Source organism: Lithobates pipiens, unplaced genomic scaffold (genome assembly GCF_037356315.1).
Source record: "Lithobates pipiens isolate NorthernLeopardFrog02 unplaced genomic scaffold, aLitPip1_a1.2 Scaffold_27, whole genome shotgun sequence".
Lineage (NCBI taxonomy): Eukaryota > Metazoa > Chordata > Amphibia > Anura > Ranidae > Lithobates > Lithobates pipiens.
Genome location: NW_027507788.1, coordinates 183654615 through 183678177, shown reverse-complemented (window position 1 = coordinate 183678177; position 23563 = coordinate 183654615). Strand labels below are relative to the sequence as shown.

The following is a 23563-nucleotide window of genomic DNA, read 5'->3' as shown; positions in this document are numbered from 1 at the left end:
GGCAGGGGTGCTTACAATGATCACATTTTATTCATTTATGTAAAAGCTTTATCCCAAAAGAAAAAAAACTGTTTGCTGTAACTTCTTACAAAGCCTTCAGCTTTAAAGAGGAAGTAAACCCTGATGGGTGTTACTTCATCTTTGTTTCCCTGCAAAGGTAAAGCATAATGGACTACTATGCATTGCATTGTAGCCCATTATGTGTCACTTACTTGACACAGGAGCCAGCGAGGTCACTGCTGTTCCCTCTTCCACGGAGCGTCCATCTTCTTTCCGGGTATCGTGGCTCCGGCGCTGTGATTGGCCGGAGCCGCAAAACCATGTAGGTTTAGGAGATATTTCTTGAACCTACAGGTAAGCCTTAATCTAGGCTTACCTGTAGGTCAAAGTGATCTGTAAGGCTTTACAATCACTTTAATTTTTTACTCAAAATCTTAATATGCTAGTCTATCCAATATTCCCCTCTCCCCTGACTGACAATGCTGCTATGCAAAGGTGTCTCCTTTGCTCCTCCATCCAGAATACAGACACCCTAGGACAGGAGGTGCGTTACTGGCCACATCACCAGGTGGAAATAAAGGAAACAAATCCTAAAAAAAAAAGAAAACAAATCTGCACACCAGTATCTCTTTATTTTTTACAGTACTCAATGAAGTCTACAACCATTTCCCATTATACATTCCACTGAAGGCTCTCCAGCTGTCTGTCTGAACAGAATTATTGGCAAAGGATAAAAAAATAAACATAAAAAAGGAGACTACGGGTAATAAAAAAGTCAACAAAGTACAAAAATAAGCTTTGTGATTTCCTGATTTACAGTAAATGTTTACTTTGGCTAGATATTAGGAGTTTGTATTTTTCCCCGGAGCTCTTCTTTAACTTGCTTTTTCCTCTGCAGTTTTGGACTGAGCTTTTCTTTCGCAGCGTGACATATACTGGATAACAAACTCATGTTGTGTCTTTGTTCCCTATACGTCCGTTGTTGCTCCTGACACGATGGCTGGACATTCTGCACATTCCCATTCAGGTCTGGTGGAGATGTCTTTGCATCGTTTGTGCACAAATCCTGGAAAAGTGACTCTAATCATTAATGTGACCCTAATTAATAATATGAGTGATCATTAACATGACTCTAATCATTAAGGAATCTAATGTGCCTAATGGAAAATAAATATTACTGTATGATCGCTGTGTTAAAGGGGAACTCTGTGCCAGCACGAGTCATATTACAACCGGGAAAGCTGTGTTCATTCACCATTTCTATTCCTCAAAAAAGAAAAACCCTCATCTATGTCTGCTTTAAAAAATATCTACATCATTTGGTCAACCTTTTTTATTTTGTTCAATAGCTTTACAGGCAGTCGCCATGTTTCAAACATCCGACTTACACCCCTCACATTTTTGTAAATATTTTATTCTATCTTTTCATGTGACAACAGAGAAATGACACTTTGCTACAATGTAAAGTAGCGAGTGTGCAGCTTGTATAACAGTGTAAATTTGCTTCTCCCCTCAAAATAACTCAACACACAGTCATTAATGTCTACCGCTGGCAACAAAAGTGAGTACAACTCTAAGTGAAAATGTCCAAAATGGGCCCAATTAGCCATTTTTCCTCCCCAGAGTCATGTGACTTGTTAGCGTTACGAGGTCTCAGATGTGAATGGGGAGGAGGTGTGTTAAATTTGGTGTTATGGCTCTCATCTCTCATACTGATGATTGGAAGTTCAACATGGGACCTCATGGCAAAGAACTCTCTGAGGATCTGAAAAAAAGATTTGTTGCTGTACATAAAGATGGCCTAGGCTATAAGAAGATTGCCAATACCCTGAAACTGTTCTGCAGCATGGTGCCCAAAGCCATATAGTGGTTTAACAGGACAGGACTCGCCATGGTCAACCAAAGAAGTTGAGTGCACATGCTCAGTGTCATATCCAGAGGTTGTCTTTGGGAAATAAACGTATGAGTGCTGCCAGCATTGCTGCAGAGGTTGAAGGGGTTGGGGGTCAGCCTGTCAGTGCTCAGACCATACACCACACACTGCACCAAATTGGTCTGTATGGCTGTCATCCCAGAAGGAAGCCTCTTCTAAAGATGATGCACAAGAAAGCCCACAAACAGTTTGCTGAAGTCAAGCAGACTAAAGACATGGATTACTGCAACCACGTGCTGTGGTCAGATGAGACCAAGATGAACTTATTTTGTTCAGATGGTATTAAGCGTGTGTGGTGGCAACCAGGTGAGGAGTACAAAGACAAGCGTGTCTTGCCTACAGTCAAGCATGGTGGTGGGAGTGTCATAGTCTGGGGCTGCATGAGTGCTTCCGGCACTGGGGAGCTACAGTTCATTGAGGGAACCATGAATGCCAACATGTACTGAAGCAGAGCACGATCCCCTCCTTTCAGAGACTGGGCCGCAGGGCAGTATTCCAACATGATAACGACTCCAAACACACCTCCAAGACGACCACTGCCTTGATAAAGAAGCTAAGGGTAAAGGTGATGGACTGGCCAAGCATGTCTCCAGACCTAAACCCTATTGAGCTTCTGTGGGGCATCCTCAAACGGAAGGTGGAAGAGTGCAAGGTCTCTAACATCCACCAGCTCTGTGATGTCGTCGTGGAGGAGTGGAAGAGGACTCCAATGGCAACCTTTGAAGCCTTGGTGAACTCCATGCCCAAGAGGGTTAAGGCAGTGCTGGAAAATAATGGTGGCAACACAAACCATTGACACTTTGGTCCCAATTTAGACATTTTCACTTAGGGGTGTACTCACTTTTGTTGCCTGCGGTTTAGACATTAATGGCTGTGTGTTGAGTTATTTTGAGGGGACAGCAAATTTACACTGTAGTAAGCTGTACACTGACTACTTTACATTGTAGCAAAGTGTAATTTCTTGAGTGTTGTCACATGAAAAGATATAATAAAATATTTACTAAAATGTGAGGGGTGTACTCACTTTTGTGAGATACTGTACATCCAACTTACAAAAGGAAACAGCGTGACATCACACTGGTCCCAGAAACTGACGGATGGCCATCTTGCTGATAACCGCACGCTGCCACCTACTGTCTGGTGGACCTGTCAGCAGTTCGACATACCCACCAATCAAGGTGACTTCCACTTTAATGTGCATAGTCTGGGCACAGGTGCACTTTACACATACCGTATTATCAGGTGTTGAATATAGGATGATGCTGGGATAGTTCTCCATGGACTTCTCTACCACTGTAAGCTGTGTACTGGTCATGTCTTCTGTTGATTCTTGCTCCATCCAACTAGTCCCTCCATCTAAAGAAAGCACAGGAATGCCTTTTAAAAACTTACTATTCCATCCCTACAACACAGACAAAGGAGTCACTCTCACTTTTCTGAATCCCAACAATGTTTGTACATATTACATTATGGAGAGTCCAATTAGAAACATTTTGATTGCATGTCACCCCCCCCCAATGAATCATAGCATTGGTGCTATGCTCATTGCGTTGGGACGCTTTAAGGTGTTGGCAGTCCATTATGTTCAATGGGCTGCCTTAATGCAATGCCTTTTAAACATGCAACATAGCACATGTTAACACACCGCAAAAATGTAAATGGACCCTTAGACAAGCAACACCTGGAAAAAGTTGCGTCCCCATTGGAAGATTTCCCTCATCTCCCATTTTGGGAACAATTCTAAAATGTTGGATTTCCCCTCACCTTCTGTCTTGGTGACAATGATTACCAAGAGTAAAAGAGATGGAGAATTTCCCCAGCTATGATGCAGATATCAGTATAAACCTGACAGGGAGTCCTTTCCCCATTCTATCCAAAATGAAAAAACTGGTTTTCCTAGAGATACACTTTATAGCTAAGTTCAGACCATTGCATGTGAGGAACGTGCACAAAATTGCATTCTTTCCTGACATGCAGAGAAATTTGCTGCACTTTAGCGGATGTTAATTGTTAATGGCACCCCAACACATCTGCAAACACGTGCGTTTTCGCCTGCACCAAATCGCATGGCGACGCAGCACCATGCTGTTCAGAGTGACGCATTATTGGAAAACAGGGACTTCTTTTCTGCATTTCTGGTGCAATGTGTGGAAATATGCCCACGCTTGGTCACAACTATAGCTGTGAACTAAGCCTTAGCTATGTTACGGTACAAGGTATATACTTGCTAAAGGGTTAGGGGTAGGTGGAACACATTGGGTGGGGGTGGGTCAGCCCGACACTTGACCTTTGACCTCTGGGGGGGCATGCCTGCTGACCTTTGACCTTTGGGAGAGGTCCCTATTCCAATCCCTGAGTCCTAACCTTGTTATTCTAGGGGAAACCCTAACCCATACCCCTAACCCTGCTGTATCGTAAATAAGAAAAATATTCCAGTTTTGGATAGAGTGAAGAGAGGTTAGAAACCCTTTCAGGGTGCAACCTTGTAAAAATGAACGTTATGCCCCACCTGTTGTACCACTTTTAAGCCCTTCCCATCTGGGTCCCAGCTCTTTCCTTAGGGCGGTGAACCGAGCTTTGGTCACTTTCTTATGGGCACTAAAACCGCCCTGTCTGGCACAATCTACCCTGAGACTACCGAAGCTTAGAAGTGACATGGCTTTGCCGGATGCCAACCTCTACCACATGGCATGTCATCTGACACGGGTCTTAGACTGGTGTCGTCATGGGGAACTTAAACCGTGGGTTAGAGTGGAGCAGATTTTGTTGGGGATATCATTGAGTCTTTTTCGTGGTGCCAGACAGATCCGCCTCAATGGGTACCCCACGATAGGGGAGACTAGGATGATCTGCCAGAAAGTGTTCTGAGACTTTTTGGTGGTGCCATTACCATCACCGCTCACACCCATAGTGGACAATCCGACTTTTAATCCCGGACTTCAGGACCCCAATTTTTACGACCTGAAAATAGTTGATCATTCACAGGCCCAACACTTTGTTGTTAATAGACAATGGATGACTAGACAACAAATCATGGACGATCCGGTTTTACAATTTTATTGGCACCAGTTTGTCTACTCTGAGGAGTACACAGAATTAGTTGTGTGAATCCTTGATAACTGAAGACTAATACGGTGAACAATCTGGCCTGGATGCAGTTTCGGGCTGGCCTAAACCCCCCCCCCCCTTTTTTTGTTCTTTTTTTTAACCCCCCTCCCTCTTTCTTGACCTGAAAGTGAGAGACAATCCAATTTCCTGATGCCAACATGGCAGCATACATCTGATTGAGCTCAGCCCCTATATCCACCCATTGGACCTGTTTAAATCTATAAAAATAAAGTTAGAGCAACCTCCCCTATTCTCGTACGTTAATGGACTTTGACGGAATGACTGTCCAGGCTTCCATGTCGATTGTAATAAAGTTTGATTATACATTTTAGCCCTCCCTGTTTAGCTAATTATTTATCATTAGAGATGGGCTCAAGCATGTTCGGGATCCTAGTCCTAACCCACTTTCTCGATCCCGCTAGGAAGCCGACACTGCACACCGCTAATCACAGGCAGTGAGAGCATGCCTGGTCCGCAGCTGCACAGATCGGGAAATGCCTCACTGCCTGTGATTAGCGGTGTGCAATGTCAGTCTCCTGGTGGGATCGGGAAGCTGGGTTGGGACATGTTGGCAGCAGGAAAACAGAAAATTATATCAAATACTTACCGTAATTGTTCTTTCCTGACGCCAATCCCTTTTTCATCTTGTTATTTTTACTGGGAATGGGGGAGGTTGCTCTAGCTTTCCTTTAAGGCAGGTGTAGGCAACCTCAGCCATCCAGCTGTGGTGAAACTCCCATGAAACATTGCAAGACCCTGACAATCATAGGCATGACTCCTAGAGACAGAGGCATGATGGGATTTGTAGTTTTACCACAGCTGAAGTGCCGAGATTGGCTACCCCTGCTTTAAGGCTTAGTTCAAACTTGAGAATTCAGCGGCTCACAGCAGGAGTCTGGTGCCTCTCTATTCACCGTTTCAGGTGCGATTTAAGACCGAATTATGGGCTTAATTCAGACCTGAAATGGACCAAAAGACACACAGGGCTCCTGTGTGATTCGCACCGGAGCCGCCGCAGAGGTGTGTGAACCGGCTCCATAGAGAGCCGGTCACAATCCCCTGCTGTAGTTTGAACCCAGCCTTACTTATTTAAACAGGTCCTGTGGGTGGATATAGGGGTGGAGATATATTACATGTATGCTGCCATGTATTGGCGTCATTAAAGGAAAATTACGGTAAGTATTTGATACAATTTTTCGTTATTTTTAGTTGTCAGCAAAATAGAAGTGAGTGGAGATCTTCCAATGAGGACAGCTGTCTAAGCCCTTGTACACACGGTCGGAGATTCCGACGGAATGTTTCCTATCGGATCATTTTGTCGGATATTCCGACTGTGTGTGGTCTGCATCGGACCAACTTTTCCAACTTGCCGGTAAAATTTTCCAACAAAATGCTCCGATCGGACATACTCCGATCATGTGTAGCCTACTCCGATGGACAAAGTGCCACGCATGCTCAGATCAAATTCCTAGACCAAAGCTATTGGCTACTAGCCTGAACGTAGTCCTGTCGTAACGAAATAACGTCATCACGTTATGTACAATCGGATTTTCCGATAACTGAGTCCAACCGTGTGTATGCAACATCACTTACGGACCTCTTCCGGAATGAATCTGTCGGAATTAATCCGACGGATTTGGTTGCCGGAATCTCCGACCATGTGTACGGGGGCTTAAAGGTTTGTCTTACTTTAGAGGGATTTCCTCTCACTTCCTGTTGTGCCTACAGGACAGGAAGTAAGAGAAGATCTCCCCAATGGGCCAAAGATTGCAATGGGTTTTAACCAATTCCTTACAGTAAGGATTCCTTCCATTCTAAAATGAAAGAAAACAAAAAACAAATTTGGTCTTAAAAAAATACAGTATGCCGCATTTAGGGCTCATTCACACCAGAGAGTGGTAAAACCCTATTGTCAGGGCTGGATTAGCCCTTCCTTCTCTGGGCTGGCTGTTCAGCTGTCGGCTAATTGCCAGCTCTCATCTCTCTCCACAGTTACCAGCTGTTCCTTATCCAGCTTGTCTGACCTGCCTTCTTAAAGCTGCCCAGCTCACTTCATATCTGCCTTCGCCTTGGTCACATCACAAGAAACCATCTCCTGCGGTTCTGTTAAAAACTGGCTTGCCGACATCCCTTCTGGCTCCTTGTCCTGCTTGCTGTTGCTCCACTTGGATCCCTGACTTGTGGCCTGGCTGATTACCCGATCTGGTTATTGAACTCTGGACTGGCTGACTACTCGATCCGATTACTGGACTCTGGCTATGCTTTGGATATGCTTACTCTATTTACCTTTTTATTTTTATTAATAAACAAGTGTGATTTAATTGCACTTCTGTCTCGGTCTGATTCATGGATTCTGACACCTATGGCATACAGGTCTTGGTTTGGTAAGACAGATAACCATACCTCCCAACTTTTTCAGATGAGAACGAGGAACACCCATTACCAAAAGTATGTAGGCATAGGACACACCCCTTGCAACACCCTCTTAAAGGAGAATTATACAAAAAAAATGATTTGTTAAACCCACAAGTGTTTTTTTTTTTTTTACCACTACTATTCCTTTATATTGGCTTCTGAAATTTACAAATGGAAAAAGTAGGGAAGGACAGAACGGGACTATTACGGTGCTGAACACTTAATTTGAAAGGGGAACCTCCTGATAGGAGGTGCAGAGACACAGATAATATATAGTTATTAAAAGTAAAAAAACTTTTTATTTGTTAATTGTACATAATCATTCAAATACAGAACGAATATTCAAGGTTAGAAATGAACCAATATAGTGATTAGGAATAAAATATCCACATTTAGTCAATTAATTCAATTGGAATTACACTTGGCTGTTCTGATGGAGTCCCAACATGTTTCGCCTAAACAAAGGCTTCTTCAGGGGAGCCAGTAATTGACGTGAAGTGGTTACAAGGAATGAAAAATTCACTGTAGATAGAACACAACGAAAACTGTGAATTAGGTTTCAAGAATCAGTGCAGCCCAGACCCTTCATATTAGCATAGGTTAAGATATAAGAAATTAGATAAATTTGAAGAGGCTTGTATCTAATTAGAGTATATGTGTATACATACCTACCCCCAACCAGGGGCCCTGCCACCACGATTAATTAGAGACGCCTTTAAGACATGGAGAGCGGACCAATAGAAAATTCCCCAAGTCGTGGCTGCAGGGGATAAATAGAATAGACAAATACCCACTGATGTTAAAATCTATAGGGCCCATTTGGCTCCCATTTTTAAGCTACATAGCTAAAGAAGTTGACCGTGTGATTTTAATGAAGGTTTGTGAGAACCTACCTGAATGAGTTGGTCTTTAATATATCTCATATTTGGGACATAGTGCCCAAGGGTAAGTAATTCCCTATTGGCGATAGGATAGGAGTATGAGAACCTAAAATATATTAATGAGAGAGATTCCCATTGGTAATCAAGTATTCGGATGGAGATTAAACTTTTAATTAGCAGATCAGAACGGGTTAATGCTTATGTTATAATCTAAATGTGGCATTATGCTCAATTTGCTTGAATAGATATCGAAAAAGCTTACCCAGTGCTAATAGGTATAAAAGATACAAATGCTCCACTGTGATACATAATCACATTTAGATTATAACATAAGCATTAACCCGTTCTGATCTGCTAATTAAAAGTTTAATCTCCATCCGAATACTTGATTACCAATGGGAATCTCTCTCATTAATATATTTTAGGTTCTCATACTCCTATCCTATCGCCAATAGGGAATTACTTACCCTTGGGCACTATGTCCCAAATATGAGATATATTAAAGACCAACTCATTCAGGTAGGTTCTCACAAACCTTCATTAAAATCACACGGTCAACTTCTTTAGCTATGTAGCTTAAAAATGGGAGCCAAATGGGCCCTATAGATTTTAACATCAGTGGGTATTTGTCTATTCTATTTATCCCCTGCAGCCATCACTTGGGGAATTTTCTATTGGTCCGCTCTCCATGTCTTAAAGGCGTCTCTAATTAATCGTGGTGGCAGGGCCCCTGGTTGGGGGTAGGTATGTATACACATATACTCTAATTAGATACAAGCCTCTTCAAATTTATCTCATTTCTTATATCTTAACCTATGCTAATATGAAGGGTCTGGGCTGCACTGATTCTTGAAACCTAATTCACAGTTTTCGTTGTGTTCTATCTACAGTGAATTTTTCATTCCTTGTAACCACTTCACGTCAATTACTGGCTCCCCTGAAGAAGCCTTTGTTTAGGCGAAACATGTTGGGACTCCATCAGAACAGCCAAGTGTAATTCCAATTGAATTAATTGACTAAACGTGGATATTTTATTCCTAATCACTATATTGGTTCATTTGTAACCTTGAATATTCGTTCTGTATTTGAATGATTATGTACAATTAACAAATAAAAAGTTTTTTTACTTTTAATAACTATATATTATCTGTGTCTCTGCACCTCCTATCAGGAGGTTCCCCTTTCAAATTAAGTGTTCAGCACCGTAATAGTCCCGTTCTGTCCTTTCCTACATTTTCCATTTGACCATTTTGGGATGAGGTGCCTTGACAATTTTTTGCCCTGCCTGGGTTTTCTCTTTTCCTTTCTGAAATTTACAATTGCAGCAATTTAGAAATTGGATGAAAGGTTTAGCACTGGAAAACACTTTTTGATAGATAGGTGCATTTTTTTTCAAATATAAGTTTTTATTGTTTTAACCCTTTAAAGTCCACATTTTCAATGAGTTAGCGTGACTCAAAATGTGCGCTACCAAACGGTGGAGCAGAACGTTAAAGGGTTAAGAAAGAGTCAGGGAAAAGTACCGAATGAGACCATCATATCATCAGAAATAGGGGTGAATAGGTAATTACAATGAAAAACAGCTGGCTGTTTGTCAGATGCATGCAATACATGACAGTGATAACAGTAAAATTGCAACAGCCTATCAGTGATGGTGAACATTGGCACCCCAGATGTTTTGGAACTGCATTTCCCATGATGCTCAACCACACTGTAGAGTGCATGAGCATCATGGGAAATGTAGTTCCAAAACATCTGGAGTGCCAAGCTTCGCCATCGCCATGGCCTATACCATGACTTCATAAGTCACCTGATATTTGCATCCTTATTGAGTGAGAGATGTTATAAAAAAAACAGCGGTGGCGCTGCTCTGTCCCTGAATATTGAAGTAAATAAAGGAACAGAAAAGGTCAAAAGAGGGGATCTGTTGGAAGGTGAGATCCAGTAGTTACCGATTGCAGCACTTTGATAGTCATGGCTGACTTTTTGCATTAAAGAGCTCAACAATTCCAAATATGTTGTTTGTATTGCCACATACCTGTTTTAGTATTCGCCCACTTTTTGCTTCCTATAAGTGCAATAAATTCAGTGTTCTCGGGCAAGCAGAGGAAGAAGTCATTGCTGTCCACTTTCGTTCCATCCTTTGCCAAAACCAGCGATACCAAAGCTCTTGTGCCATTCAGATTCAAGACCTGAAGAGCTTTAAAAGACACAAAACTGCAGGTCACATGGAGCTCATAAAGCATGTATGGTGTACAGTTAGTTCTCTTTACAGGATATCTAAAGTCATGTACATATCTTTTAAAATTCCCCATCTTGTGGCACAGCTTAGCAAATATCAGTAGTGTATTGCTGAAATGGAGTATCCCCTGTGGCCTTAAAAGGATAGATTAAAACAAACTTTGCAGTTCTGACTAAAGATGAATAATATCCTTGCTATATGCATAGCTTCCAACTGTCCCTGATTTAGAGGGACTGTCCCTGATTTGGAACAATGTCCCTCTGTCCGTCATTCCTCCTCATTTGTCCCTCATTTTGCTCTGATCTATATAGATGTATATAAAATGGACTTTTTATCTATCAAAAAGTGTTTCCCAGTGCTAAACCTTTCACCTGATTTCTAAATTGCTGCATTTGTAAATTCCAAAAGCTAATATAAAGGAGACGTAGTTGTAAAAAAAGAAAGCACTTGTGGGTTTAACCAATGGGTTGTCAGCCCTATCACTGGAGATTACTAGGTAAAGTTTTAACACAACACTTTAGAACTTTCAGTTCCGCCCAGGGGGCGGTCCCTAGGCTACAACCCCTACAGCCTGCCCTAGCAGACTCAGTACGTCAACAAGCAGTATAACATAAAGAGAAAAAGGAGGGGCGGGTACTGTGTCGGTCGGTGAATTACAGAGAAAAGGATTTTATGGTGAGTACAAAAAATCCTATTTTCTCTTATATTCACTGGCCGACACAGCTCCTCTCTGTAACAAAATGGGACGTCCCCAAGCAGTGCCAAACAAGGGGTGGGAAAAACAGCATAAAAACTTCATCCACCATGGCAAGTGGGAACTAGTGAAACTAAACCCACAAAAAAACAGCAGTGTGTGGAAAAACACCACCATATAACCGGGTATCCTCAACAGGAGTGATCCCCAAGACCGTAACATTGCGGAAGTAATGCAACAGTGCATAAACATAACAGTACTGCGTTTTTATAGAAAAACCAGGAAAAACAAGCTTGCATATCCAATTGCAACTACACGGCCGCCTGAAAAACTTTGTGGCCAAAACAGGCATCAGCCGATGCACTGACGTCTACCTTGTAGAACTTGGTAAACGTGTGGACAGACGACCAGGTTGCTGCCTTACACATCTCAGCGACCGACGCTTGGTGTCGGAAGGCCCAAGATGTTCCGATTGCCCTTGTAGAGTGGGCTGTGACCAGAAAGGGGGGCACCTGCCCCTTCAAGGCGTGGGCTTGTACTACAATCTGTCTGATCCACCTGTAAATGGTGGCAAACGAGACCGCCATACCCTTCTTTGGACCAGCCACTGAAACAAACAGTGAGTCTGACTTCCGAAAGGGAACCGTGGCAGACAAATACACCTTCAGAGCCCTAACCACGTCGAGAGCGTGAAGGGCCACCTCTTTGGGGTGCTTTGGCTTAGGACACAACGATGGTAATACAATGTCCTCATTGATATGAAAAGCCGAGCCCACCTTCGGTAGAAAAGATGGTTGCGGATGCAACACCAACTTATCCCTGTGGATGACTAGATAAGGCGACTTGCAAGACAAGGCCGCCAATTCCGAAACCCTCCTGGCCGAGGTAATGGCCACTAGAAAGACCATTTTCTGGGAAAGACTCAACAGGGGAATCTCTCTGATATTCTCAAACGACGGTTTTTGAAGCGCCGACAACACCAGGTTCAAATCCCATGGGGGTAACGGTGGTACTACATGTCGTACCCCCTGAACGAAGGTACCCACTAAGAAGTGCAATGCCGGGGTCGTTGAAAAAAAAGACAGCCAGGGCTGAGATCTGCCCCTTGATGGTGCTCAATGCCAATCTCTGGTCTACTCCTTGCTGGAGAAGCAGCAGGATCCTTGCTATGTAAAAGGAACACGAGTGCCAACCATTCTCCTCACACATGGAGATGTAAGCCTTCCAGGTACGATGGTATATCTTCCTAGAAGAAGATTTCCGTGCCCTCAACATAGTTGGAATCACCAGGTCCGACAGACCCCGATTCCTCAACACCTGGCTCTCAACAGCCATGCCGTTAAAGCCAGCGATGGTAAAGCAGGAGGAAAATTTGGACCTTGAGACAGATGGTCCTCTTGCAACGACAGTCGCCAGGGAGCATCTGCCACCAGACCCACCAGATCTGTGTATTGGGGACGCTGAGGCCAATCTGGGGCCACCAGTATCACTGGGATCCCCATGGCTTCCACTCTGCAAAGCAGATGTGGCAACAATTTCAGGGGAGGAAAGGCGTAGATCAGCTGATACTGATCCCATGGGGCCACCAGCATGTCTGACGCGTTTGCCCACAGATCTCTCATCCTGGACATGAATCTTGGCACCTTCCGATTGAGACGGGAGGCATATAGATCCACATCTGGTGTTCCCCACTTCAGGCACAGCAGCCTGAATGTCTCCAGATGCAATGCCCATTCTCCTGGGTCCAGCATCTGCTGACTCAGATAGTCCGCCTGCCAGTTTTCCACACCCGGGATGTAAATGGCCGACAGGGCTGGAACGTGTCGCTCTGCCCACCAAAGTATGTGAGCGACCTCCTGAGCAGCAGCTGCGCTTCTTGTTCCCACTTGGTGAATTATGTATGCCACCGCCGTGGCGTTGACCGACTGAATCCTGATCGGACGCCCTTGAAGACTCACCGGCCATGTGTGGAGCAGATTGATCGGCAACTCGGATTCTACCGTAGACCAGAGGCCCTGAGTCGACTGAACCCCCATCACTCCACCCCAGCCAGATAGACTGGTGTCCGTAGTGACAACCGTCCTCTTCAGAGGAAGGAACGATTTTCCGGACTGAATCACCGGGGACCTCAACCACCAGAGCAGAGAGTCCCTGACTGGTTGGCTCACCTGGATCTGTCGATCCAGGGACAACTGAGACTTGTCCCATTTTAACAAAATCTCCTTCTGCAGTACTCTGGTGTGGAACTGGGCGTAAGGTACTGCCTCGAAGGAGGCTACCATGAGCCCCAGTACTCACATGCAAAACCGGAGTGACGACCACTTGTGGTTCATCAGCAGTTTCACCGCGCACCTGAGAGTCTGCAATTTGTCTGAAGGGAGAAAAACTCTCGCTTCCCTGGAGTCCAAAAGCAAACCTAGGTACTCCAGATGCTGGGTCGGCACAATCACCGACTTCTTTAGGTTCAACAGCCACCCAAATTCTTGCAGGGTCTGCATGGTGATCGCCACATCCTCCTTTAATTCTGAGGCGGAAGATACTCTTAGGAGGAGATCGTCCAGGTAGCCAACGATCGCGTTCCCGCGTTGCCTCAGCAATGCCAATACTGGAGCCAGTACTTTGGTAAAAAACTCGGGGGGCTGATGCCAGACCAAAAGGAAGAGCCACAAATTGGTAATGGGCTTTCCCGACTGCAAAACGCAGAAACTTTTGATACCGAAGGCATATGGGTATGTGCAGGTACGCATCCTGGATGTCCAAGTATGCCAGGGAGTCCCCTTGATGGAGTGCAGCGACTACTGAGTGAACTGATTCCATCTTCAACCTCTGCACTTTTACAAAGTGATTGAGGGCTTTCAAGTCCAAGATTGGACGTACCCCTTCCTTCTTGGGAACCACAAACAGATTTGAGTAGAATCCCTGGAAGCGTTCCAGCTCCGGCACAGGTACAATTACCCCTCGATTCAGCAAGTCCCTTACAGCCCCCAACAGGGCCTCCCAGCGACCCAGGGATACGGGTATGCTGGAGGGGAAGAATCTGTTTGGTGGCCAAGAGAGGAACTCTATCTTGTAGCCTGTGGAAATCAGATCGCAGACCCATTGGTCAGATAACCGGGAGGACAACCGGGCTGCAAACTTCCGAAGGAGACCCCCCACCCGAGACCTGGGTGGGGGCAAACCTTCATGCGGTAGCACTTTTGTTCGCAGGCTTGCAGCTCCAGGGAGGTTTTTGACTGTCCGTGGGCGTCCTGTCGGGCTGGGGACTTTTGTCGAAGCACCGGGCTGACGAAAAAGCCACTTGTGAGCGGAAAAAGAGGGCCCTTGCCTGCGGCGTGGCTCCTTAGCCTTCCTGGCCTGTGGGAGTAGAGTACTCTTACCACCAGTGGCATTTTTAATAATGTCATCTAATGAGGTTCCAAAGAGCTGGTCGCCAAGGAAGGGAAGATCCGTCAGGGCTTTCTTGGATGCTTGGTCAGCAGACCAGCATTTTAGCCAAATCAGGCACCTCAGCACCACAGCTGACACTGAAGCCCTGGATAACAGAGGGAGAGTATCCAGGGCCGCGTCACAGACGTACTTAAGGCGGGCGACCCCATTCCTTGTAAATGAACTTATGAAAATAAGTCAGATACGGGAACACCTTAGGTGAACGTGCTGGCTTGCGGGACCCAAAAGGGACTGGATCATCAGCAGAGGGATCCGCTGGCTCCTGAATCTTCAGGGTATCACACACAGCTGTGATAAGTGCTCCAACTAGCGCTTTGTCGTGCACGGAATGGGACGGGGACTCATCCTCACTGTTCGAACGGTCCTGGTCAGCGTCATCTGACAAGACAGAGCAGGGGTCACCAGCCTCAGCAGGACCTAAGTCTGCGTCAGAGCTCTTCCCAGAGGACAGGGGGGCAGGGGCCACTTTTTAGCACCTTTCTTCCCACTTACCGCCTCTATCTTGGCAACGAACGAATTGAGGACCACCGTAAGGATGTCCATAGGGACCGCGCAGTCCGCAGGTGACCCGGTTGCAATTGCCTGGATTTCGGGGGAAGAAACACCAGTTTCTGAAGCCATGCTGACCCTATCCTGTCTGCTTAGGACAGTGACAGTCCTACCCTCCTGCTGCCGCTGACTGAGGGGCTCAAACCCGCTGGACTCACCACCCTGGGAAGTCCCGCGCTGTATTACCACAGTGCCTGATGATCCCCAGTGCTCCCAGATGCAGAGATAGCAAAAATGTGTCGGTGGATGGCCGGTCGCACGATCAGTGAACGATCGGTGAGCCATCTGACGCACGTGTCCAGAATCACAGGATAAACCTCCCAGCACTCTGTGATGACCGGGGCTGCTGCTAGAGCACAAAAAAATGCTGTCCGGCTACAAGAAAATGGCCGCCAGTGTTCTAATAGAGAATCAATAGGAAAATGGCCGTTTGAAGCCAGAAGCATGTCTGACCCTTGCCCATATTTAAAATGGCCGCCGATCAGAGCTATGAGAGGCTAGAGAGAACATGTGGAAGACACAGCGCTGCACCAACACAGGGGCAGACTACACAGGCATCCAGCAGGACTAAGCTGCAGGACCCAGGCACCCAGTACAGCTAAACCCCCAGGTGAGATCCCAGGGCACACACACACCGTTCAGCACATGTACAGCCCCCCGTGAGGGGGGGAAGGAGGGGAGTTAGGGACAGGGGAGAGAAGAGAGGGGGGTGAGGGGGGCCCCCGAATCGACCTCCCAGGGAATGTCCAGCTGCTCCACCCTGCCGAGGCAGGGAGAGCTGTACTTACCAGTCCTGAAGAGCTGGGGGACATTCCATGGTAGTCAACTCCTGATCAGTACAAGGAAGACTACTGGCCCGGCATACTGTGACACAGACATCAGTAGCCCGGTCATATGTATGCCCCGGACCACCTCTGGAGCTGAGGTATGTCGTGGCCTGCCGAGCCGTAGCTGCGACCTGCACACGCTCGATTGGCTGGACTGGGGAGACTATAAGGATAAGTGAACCAGCCTGTCACCCAGCCAGCTGTTGATAGAAGATCACAGGATCATTCATTTTGCGCAAAAAGCCAAGCTCCTGCATCAAAAAAACACGGACCTATGGGCCCACAGGGTTCCTAGGTCTATCTCCTTCACTAGGCAAAATAAAACTGAGTCTGCTAGGGCAGGCTGTGGGGGTTGTAGCCTAGGGACCGCCTCCTGGGCGGAACTGAAAGTTCTGAAGTGTTGTGTTACAACTTTGCCTAGTAATCTCCAGTGATAGAGCTGACAACCCATTTTGTTACAGAGATAAGCTGTGTCGGTTGGTGAATATAAGAGAAAGTTGGAAGGTATGTTGGAAGGCTGGCTGCAGGCTAGCCTGAATTTGTAGGAGGAGTCTGAGGGCTATAAATCCCTCCTCCTCCATCAGCGCTTTCGTCGGCTCATTTCTGGGTCTCAGTGTGGGGTCTGGGCACTGCTGTGCTGGAAGGAAAGCAGCTGTTTGTGTTCCTAGAACTCTTCCTGGGTGATCCAGGTCTCCCCTTTCCCTGGTGCTGATCTCAGCCATGTTCCTGGCAGGGGATCCAGAGCTCCAGGAGGGGATTGGAATGGAAATGATTTCTCCAGCACATCAGGGAGACGTAATATACAAAGTTAGGCACAGCCTTCATATGGGGCGTACTAAAGTGTGTGTCTGTGGAGGGGGGGGTGACCGGGTGTTCCATGCAGGCGGTCCAATTGATGTTTGGGCTTTCAGTGGCTGGACAGACACTTCTGATTGGCCATGTCCTTGAATGCACCCACGCGGATGGCAGATTGGGGAGCAGCGTCTGCGCCCCCCAGCGTCTGTGCCCCCCAGACTGCCTGCAAGGATTACCTGTGCATCCCAGCAAGGGTAAACAGCCCTGCATGTGCTTCGGAATCCGGCTGCTTTAGCACTGCTCTATTGCAACAATGCATATGTGTTTTTTTTTGCTGTGTTTCAGTGTGTTCTTTGGTTGCCTTACGTCAGCCAGCACCTTCGAAAAAAGAAATGTGACTCAAAACGCACCAAAAACATAACAGTGGGGGTGTTATTTATATATTTTCATGCATTCATGGAGGGGGGGTGGGGAATGTCCGCTCGCTTCTCCTGGTACCATGGAGGACCACTTGCCCACATTTTAGGTTCCATCCAGCGCCGCCTGCTTTTCCCGGTGCCCACGCCGGGGGGGGGGAGGGGGGGGAGGGTGTATCGTCTGTCCATCCACTTCTCCCAGTGTTTGCCGTGGTCAGGGGGAGTTTACTTTATGGTGCACGCTCCACGGCTGTCATGGTGCTCCTTACTTCTCAGTTGGCCATCTGCTGATCAGAGCCAAGCGTACACAGGTCAGGAGTCAGGACACTGCAATACTGCTCTGGCCGCGTGCTTGTTTCTGCTCACTGACTTGCCAGGTAATGACAGAGCGGCAAATGGCCCTGGGGCCCTTCCTTTCTAAATCTAGTCAGCAGCTACTGTCCCCTAGATCTATCTGGGGGGGGTTCCTTTTCCATACTTGCCCACCATTCCCCCAGTGCCTGAAACATGTTGCGTTGGCAGAAGGTGAGAGTGGGCTGATCCTGATAAGGTCATAGCACAGACGCCCACCGCCAGCTTGATCTTGGTATACCAGGAATTCTGGGTGACACTGATGGCGCTGCTCCTTAATAATCAGCACGTGCTTTCATGTGTTTCAGTCATGGCTGGCAGTGTGTTACTGTCATAGCGGGTGCAGTCACACATGTTCAGTCAAGATGTTCCAGTCTAGCTGGTTCAGTCTAGTGGGGGTCAGTCAATCTTCACATTTGGTCATAACGTGTCCAGTCTCAACGTTCCTGATGGGTACTGTTGTTCAGGTGCTGACAGCAGGCGCTGTCATTAGGCGTTCAGGTGTTCCTGTTACTGTATGGCCAGTCATAACCAGTGCTGTTACAGCAGGTTCCAGTCACAGCGGGTCAGTCAGTGGTTCGATTATGGGTTTTTCGCCATAGCAGATCGCTCAAGGCAGTTCTTGGCAAGCGCCATCTGCGGTTCTGTCGCAGCGCTTTCCAGTGACAGCATTTAATTCGTGGAGTTTTCCTGTGGTAGCAATTTCCTGTCGTACCGTTTTCCAGTGACAGCGTTTCATTCGTAGCGTTTTCCTGTTGTTGCATTTAACTGTTGCAGCGGTTCATTCGCAGCATTTCATTCGTAGCTTTTCCTGTTATCAGCATTTTCCTGTCATTAGCATTTCATTCGTAGCATTTTGCTGTCACAGCATTTCAGTCTTTGCATTTTCCTGTCGCAGCTTTCATTCGTAGTATTTTCCTGTTGCAGCATTTCATTAGTAGCATTTTCCAGTCGCAGCATTTTCTCTGTCGTAAGCATTTTCTCTGTCATAAGCATATTTCTGTTGCAAAAATAAAAAATGTTTGTTTTGTTTGTAGCCTTTCTGTCATCGTTTTTCCTGTCATATCAATTTCCATTTCGTGCCTTTTCTTTGGTAGCGTTTCCCTGTCGTAGCATTTCTGTTAGCTAAGGCTCACATCCAGGATCTGTCACGTCTACGGATCCATACGGGTTGAGGTTTCATTCCAATTGATTGTCGTCCCACAATCCTCTCCCCCGTATAACATACGTCATAAGATGCACGCTCATTTCATTACACTCGTACATCTACCCACCACGGTCTGTGGGTACAATAGCTCTGAGGGTTTGTTTGTTGCACGTGTCTGTTTTTTCTGTCTTATGCCGCGTACACACGATCAGACTATCCGGCAGACTTAGTCTGGCGCACAAACCGCCGTTAAGTCTGCCGGACTTTCCGAACGAGCATACCTGCTCACACACGTGACTTTTCCAGCAGACTAGGTCCGGCGGACATAAGCCGCCAGATTATCCGCCGTACTTTTGCAATGAACGGACTTGCCCACACACACGGAGGAAAGTACGTTCATTTTGAGCGCGGCTCCAGGTAGCTGGGACCAGTGAAGGAAGCGTCGCTGGCCCCGTCACCTGGTATGGAGTTAAAGGGGAAGCCCTACACCGAAAAAACGGTGTGGGGGTCCCCCCCAGGTCCATGTCGGACCCTTATCCGAGCACGAAACCCGGCCAGTCAGGAAAGGCCGGGTGCCCTCAACATGGGGGGTGCTTTGGGGAAGGGGGGGGCGCACCTTGTCCCCATGTTGATGAGGACAAGGGCCTCTTCCCAACAACCCTGGTCGTTGGTTGTCTGGGTCTGCAGGCGGGGGGCTTATTGGAATCCGTGAGCCCCCTTATAAGGGGGCCCCAGGATCCCGGCCCCCCACCCTATGTGAATGAGTATGGGGTACAATGTACCCCTACCCATTCACCTGTGAAAAAAAAGTAAAAGAAACACAACACACAAGGGTTAAAAATAGTTTATGGCACAGCTCCGGGGGTCTTCTTCCATCTTCGGGGGTCTTCTCGACGGACTCCTCCTTCTGCTCTTTTGCTAGCTCTTTTACTAGCGGAGGAGCCCGGCTTTCTTCTTCATCACCGCCCTCTTCTTCTGACTTTGGGGGTCTTGTCCCCCTCTTCGGGGGTCTTGTCCCCCTCTTCGGTTCTTCTTGCCGGGCCTCCGTGCCCCATGTTGTGGCCAATTATAGCTCAGGGGGTTTAGTACACGTCCTACACTATATAAGGCCGCTAGCGCGGCGGCCTTGTATAGTGTGTTCCGGCGTGCAGGGAAAGAGCAAGATAGGCAGGGACAGTGTTCTTTTCTCAGGCATCTGCAGGAGTTAAAGTGGGTGTTGTGTGCCTCCAGCACAGTATACACCTGTATCTACCCTTTTTTGCTGGTGTTTTCTAATACAGGCATCTGCAGGAGTTAGTGGGTGTTGTGTGCCTCCAGCACAGTATACACCTGTATCTACCCTTTTATGCTGGTGTTCTCTAGTACAGGCATCTGCAGGAGTTAGTGGGTGTTGTGTGCCTCCAACACAGTATACACCTGAAGATACCCCTTATTTCTGGTGTTGTCTGTTGCATATCTTGCATATTAGCCTTTAAAATTAGCACTTTTGATTTCGAAAGTTCGAGTCCCATAGACTTTAATAGGGTTCTAAAGTTCGTACGAATTTTTGGTCCGTTCGAAGGTTCTGGTGCGAACTGAACCGGGGGGTGTTTGGCTCATCCCTACTGACAAGCATTCCAATCCCTCTCCAATCCATCCACAATTTTTTTTAAAGTTTTGCTTTTAGTTATATTTTAAGGATGAATTAATCCGTGGTGCTTGCAGCTACAGAGCTGAGAGACAGAACGTATTTCTTTTGTTTTGGATAGAGTGGAGGCGGATTAGAACACCTCTCAGTTTTTATTGCTGTCTGTGTCCCCGTTATTATCATTGAAAGTAAAAAAAAAAAACCAAATTGTGGGTTGTCCCCAGAAAAGTAATAGAAGGCAAATATTCCAATGGGGATAATACTTCTGTTGACCTGAGGGTTCCCTTACTTCCTGTTTTGGCTATGGGACAGGAAGTGAAGCTAAATCTCCCCAATGGGACATAGATGGTGAAAAATAAACTGACATGGTTACAACCCTTCCTTACTCTATCCAAAGTGGAAAAAAAAAAGTTTTTCCTATAGTTCTACTTATATAAACATGTTAAAGCTGACGTGCAGAAATTATTTATATTGCATTCTTACATTTGTCCTGCTTTGCACAATGTAAATATGCATGTTTCATACCCGACGTTCCTCTGGGAAGGTTGGAAATGACTGTAGTACTTGGCGCTTCTACAGTGATAGCTGTGATCTTCTGGTTCCTTCTTGGGTTCTATGTCAGAATCTGCCCCACTGCACTCTGACCACAGAGGATCACCTGCTTGGCAACACCTCCATTCATAGAACACCTTGTATTTTTTTCCAGTGAATACAAAGCATTCTCTAATAAGGTAGAGATTGTGACTCTTCACCTCATCCAATCAGCAGCATCCTTAATTCATCAGTGTCCATCAATAATCAAAACCCAACCTTGTTACAGATTCAACCCAGCAACCACCACCAATAATCAAAGCCCAGCAGCATCTCAGACTCAGCTCAGTGGCCTCCCCCAAATAATCAAGGCCCAGCAGTCTCCATTAATAACCAAAGCCCTTGAGGATCACAGAGATCCAACAGATGGAGCAACTCATTATGGCCCTAAAAGACCAATATGAGAAACACTGGCAAATATGGACACCATGATTTTTCTACAAAGACTAAACTCCTAGCATCTCTGTAAAGCAACACATCCTGGGGTCTTGACCCATAGGTACCTTCTGGCACAGGGTCCAGACTTCGAGAGATGACATGGGTGTAGTAGACAACCGCCACCTCTTTTTTTTCTTCCTGCTTTTCTCCCCCATTTTGCTTATTTTCCCTTTTCCTTGAAAACAATGGTGGTTTTCTAGTCTATTTACTACACTTGCGCTCACTTGAACCTTTCCCTCCCTTTTCCTCACTATACGTTGGATACTTGTGAGTTTATATTTCCTTTTAAAATGTGTGAACCAAAAGAAATGACAGACGTTTCATGTACTTTGTACTCTACATATCTGATGTACCTGTATAGCGATTTGACAAATTATTTGCATTGTAATTTTTTCTTAAATAAAGGATTTATAAAAAAAAAATTTTTATCAAAGCCCAGCCGTGTCCATCAAATCAAAGCCCAGCCGTGTCCATCAAATCAAAGCCCAGCCGTGTCCATCAAATCAAAGCCCAGCCGTGTCCATCAAATCAAAGCCCAGCCGTGTCCATCAAATCAAAGCCCAGCCGTGTCCATCAAATCAAAGCCCAGCCGTGTCTATCAAATCAAAGCCCAGCCGTGTCCATCAAATCAAAGCCCAGCCGTGTCCATCAAATCAAAGCCCAGCCGTGTCTATCAAATCAAAGCCCAGCCGTGTCCATCAAATCAAAGCCCAGCCGTGTCCATCAAATCAAAGCCCAGCCGTGTCCATCAAATCAAAGCCCAGCCGTGTCTATCAAATCAAAGCCCAGCCGTGTCCATCAAATCAAAGTCCAGCCGTGTCCATCAAATCAAAGCCCAGCCGTGTCTATCAAATCAAAGCCCAGCCGTGTCCATCAAATCAAAGTCCAGACGTGTCCATCAAATCAAAGCCCAGCCGTGTCTATCAAATCAAAGCCCAGCCGTGTCCATCAAATCAAAGTCCAGACGTGTCCATCAAATCAAAGCCCAGCAGTGTCCATAAAATCAAAGCCCAGCAGTGTCCATAAAATCAAAGCCCAGCAGTGTCCCACAACTAATCAAAGTATCAATTCTGGATTTATCTAGTAACTTTGTTATTTCCTCCGCAAACCACACAACCCCACATTCCTCTTACCTTTCTCCGTTAACTCCTGCAAGGTGGCCGCTGACACCTCATGCCTCACCTTGCTGCCCTGAACACAGACAACACAATGTTTCATCTTCTCTCTGTACTCAGGCCCGAAAACTGAACAGTAGAAAATAAGGAGGAAGTTGTTCATATGTATGAAAGCCCCCTGAGGCAGAATTTCAGGAATGCCCTAATAGGCGTCACACAGTATGATTAACCCACGTGATCCCAGGTGGAAGTTGTGTTTGCACTTTAACCACTTCAATACATGGCACATATACACCTTCCTGCCCAGAGCAATTTTCAGCTTTCAGCGCTGTAGCACTTTGAATGACAATTGCGCAGTCATGCTACACTGTACCCAAACTAAATTTTTATAATTTTGTTCCCACAAATAGAGCTTTCTTTTGGTAGTATTTGAGCATCTCTGGGATTTTTATTTTCTGCTAAACAAATAAAAAAAAGACCAACATTTTTGAAAAATAAAGTTTTTTCTGTTACAAAACGTTGTAAATAAGTACATTTTCTCCTTCACTGATGGGGCTGCACTGACGGGCACTAACAAGGCGGCACTGATGAGGTGGCACTGATGATGGGCACTAATATGCAGCACTGAAAGGTGGCACAAATGGGCACTGATAGGTGGCATGGATGGGCACTGATAGACGGCACGGATGGGCACTGATAGGTGGCACTGATGTACACTAATGGATGGTACTGATGGGCATCACTGATTAGCAGGCATTATTGTTTGGCACTGATTGGCAGAAGCGAGTGAGGAAAAGCTGATCAACGGCTCTGGATACAGCTGATCACGTGGTGAAGAGTCTCCGTCAGAGACTCTTTACCTAGATTGGAGTTGCGGTGTGTCAGACTGCTCCCCTCTGCACAACCCACCTACCCTTTCCCAGTTCTCCTCTCTGCTAAAGCCCCCCTCCCCCAGCTCTCTTCTCTGCTAAATCCCCCTTCACCCCA

The 23563-nt window shown here is 46.2% G+C and overlaps 1 protein-coding gene across 1 annotated transcript; it reads right to left on the bottom strand.

Annotated features, from left to right (window-relative positions):
• Positions 1 to 613: 613 nt before the first annotated feature.
• LOC143934403 (uncharacterized) lies at positions 614 to 22771 on the bottom strand. The gene is made up of 4 exons (XM_077457991.1): positions 22595 to 22771; positions 10376 to 10537; positions 3165 to 3289; positions 614 to 1066 (listed from the first exon to the last, which is right to left on the bottom strand). Exons 1-4 carry the CDS (start codon positions 22737 to 22739, stop codon positions 836 to 838), a joined length of 663 nt encoding a protein of 220 aa, XP_077314117.1. The 5' UTR covers positions 22740 to 22771; the 3' UTR covers positions 614 to 835.
• Positions 22772 to 23563: the final 792 nt, after the last annotated feature.

Coding starts and splice junctions, on each gene's coding strand:
- LOC143934403 (XM_077457991.1), bottom strand. CDS start 22,739: ATGAACAACTTCCTCCTTATTTTCTACTGTTCAGTTTTCGGGCCTGAG. Junction 3,290..10,375: donor GTGGGCGAATACTAAAACAG/GTATGTGGCAAT, acceptor TGCTTTCTTTAG/ATGGAGGGACTAGTTGGATG. Junction 1,067..3,164: donor ATTCAACACCTGATAATACG/GTATGTGTAAAG, acceptor TCACTTTTCCAG/GATTTGTGCACAAACGATGC.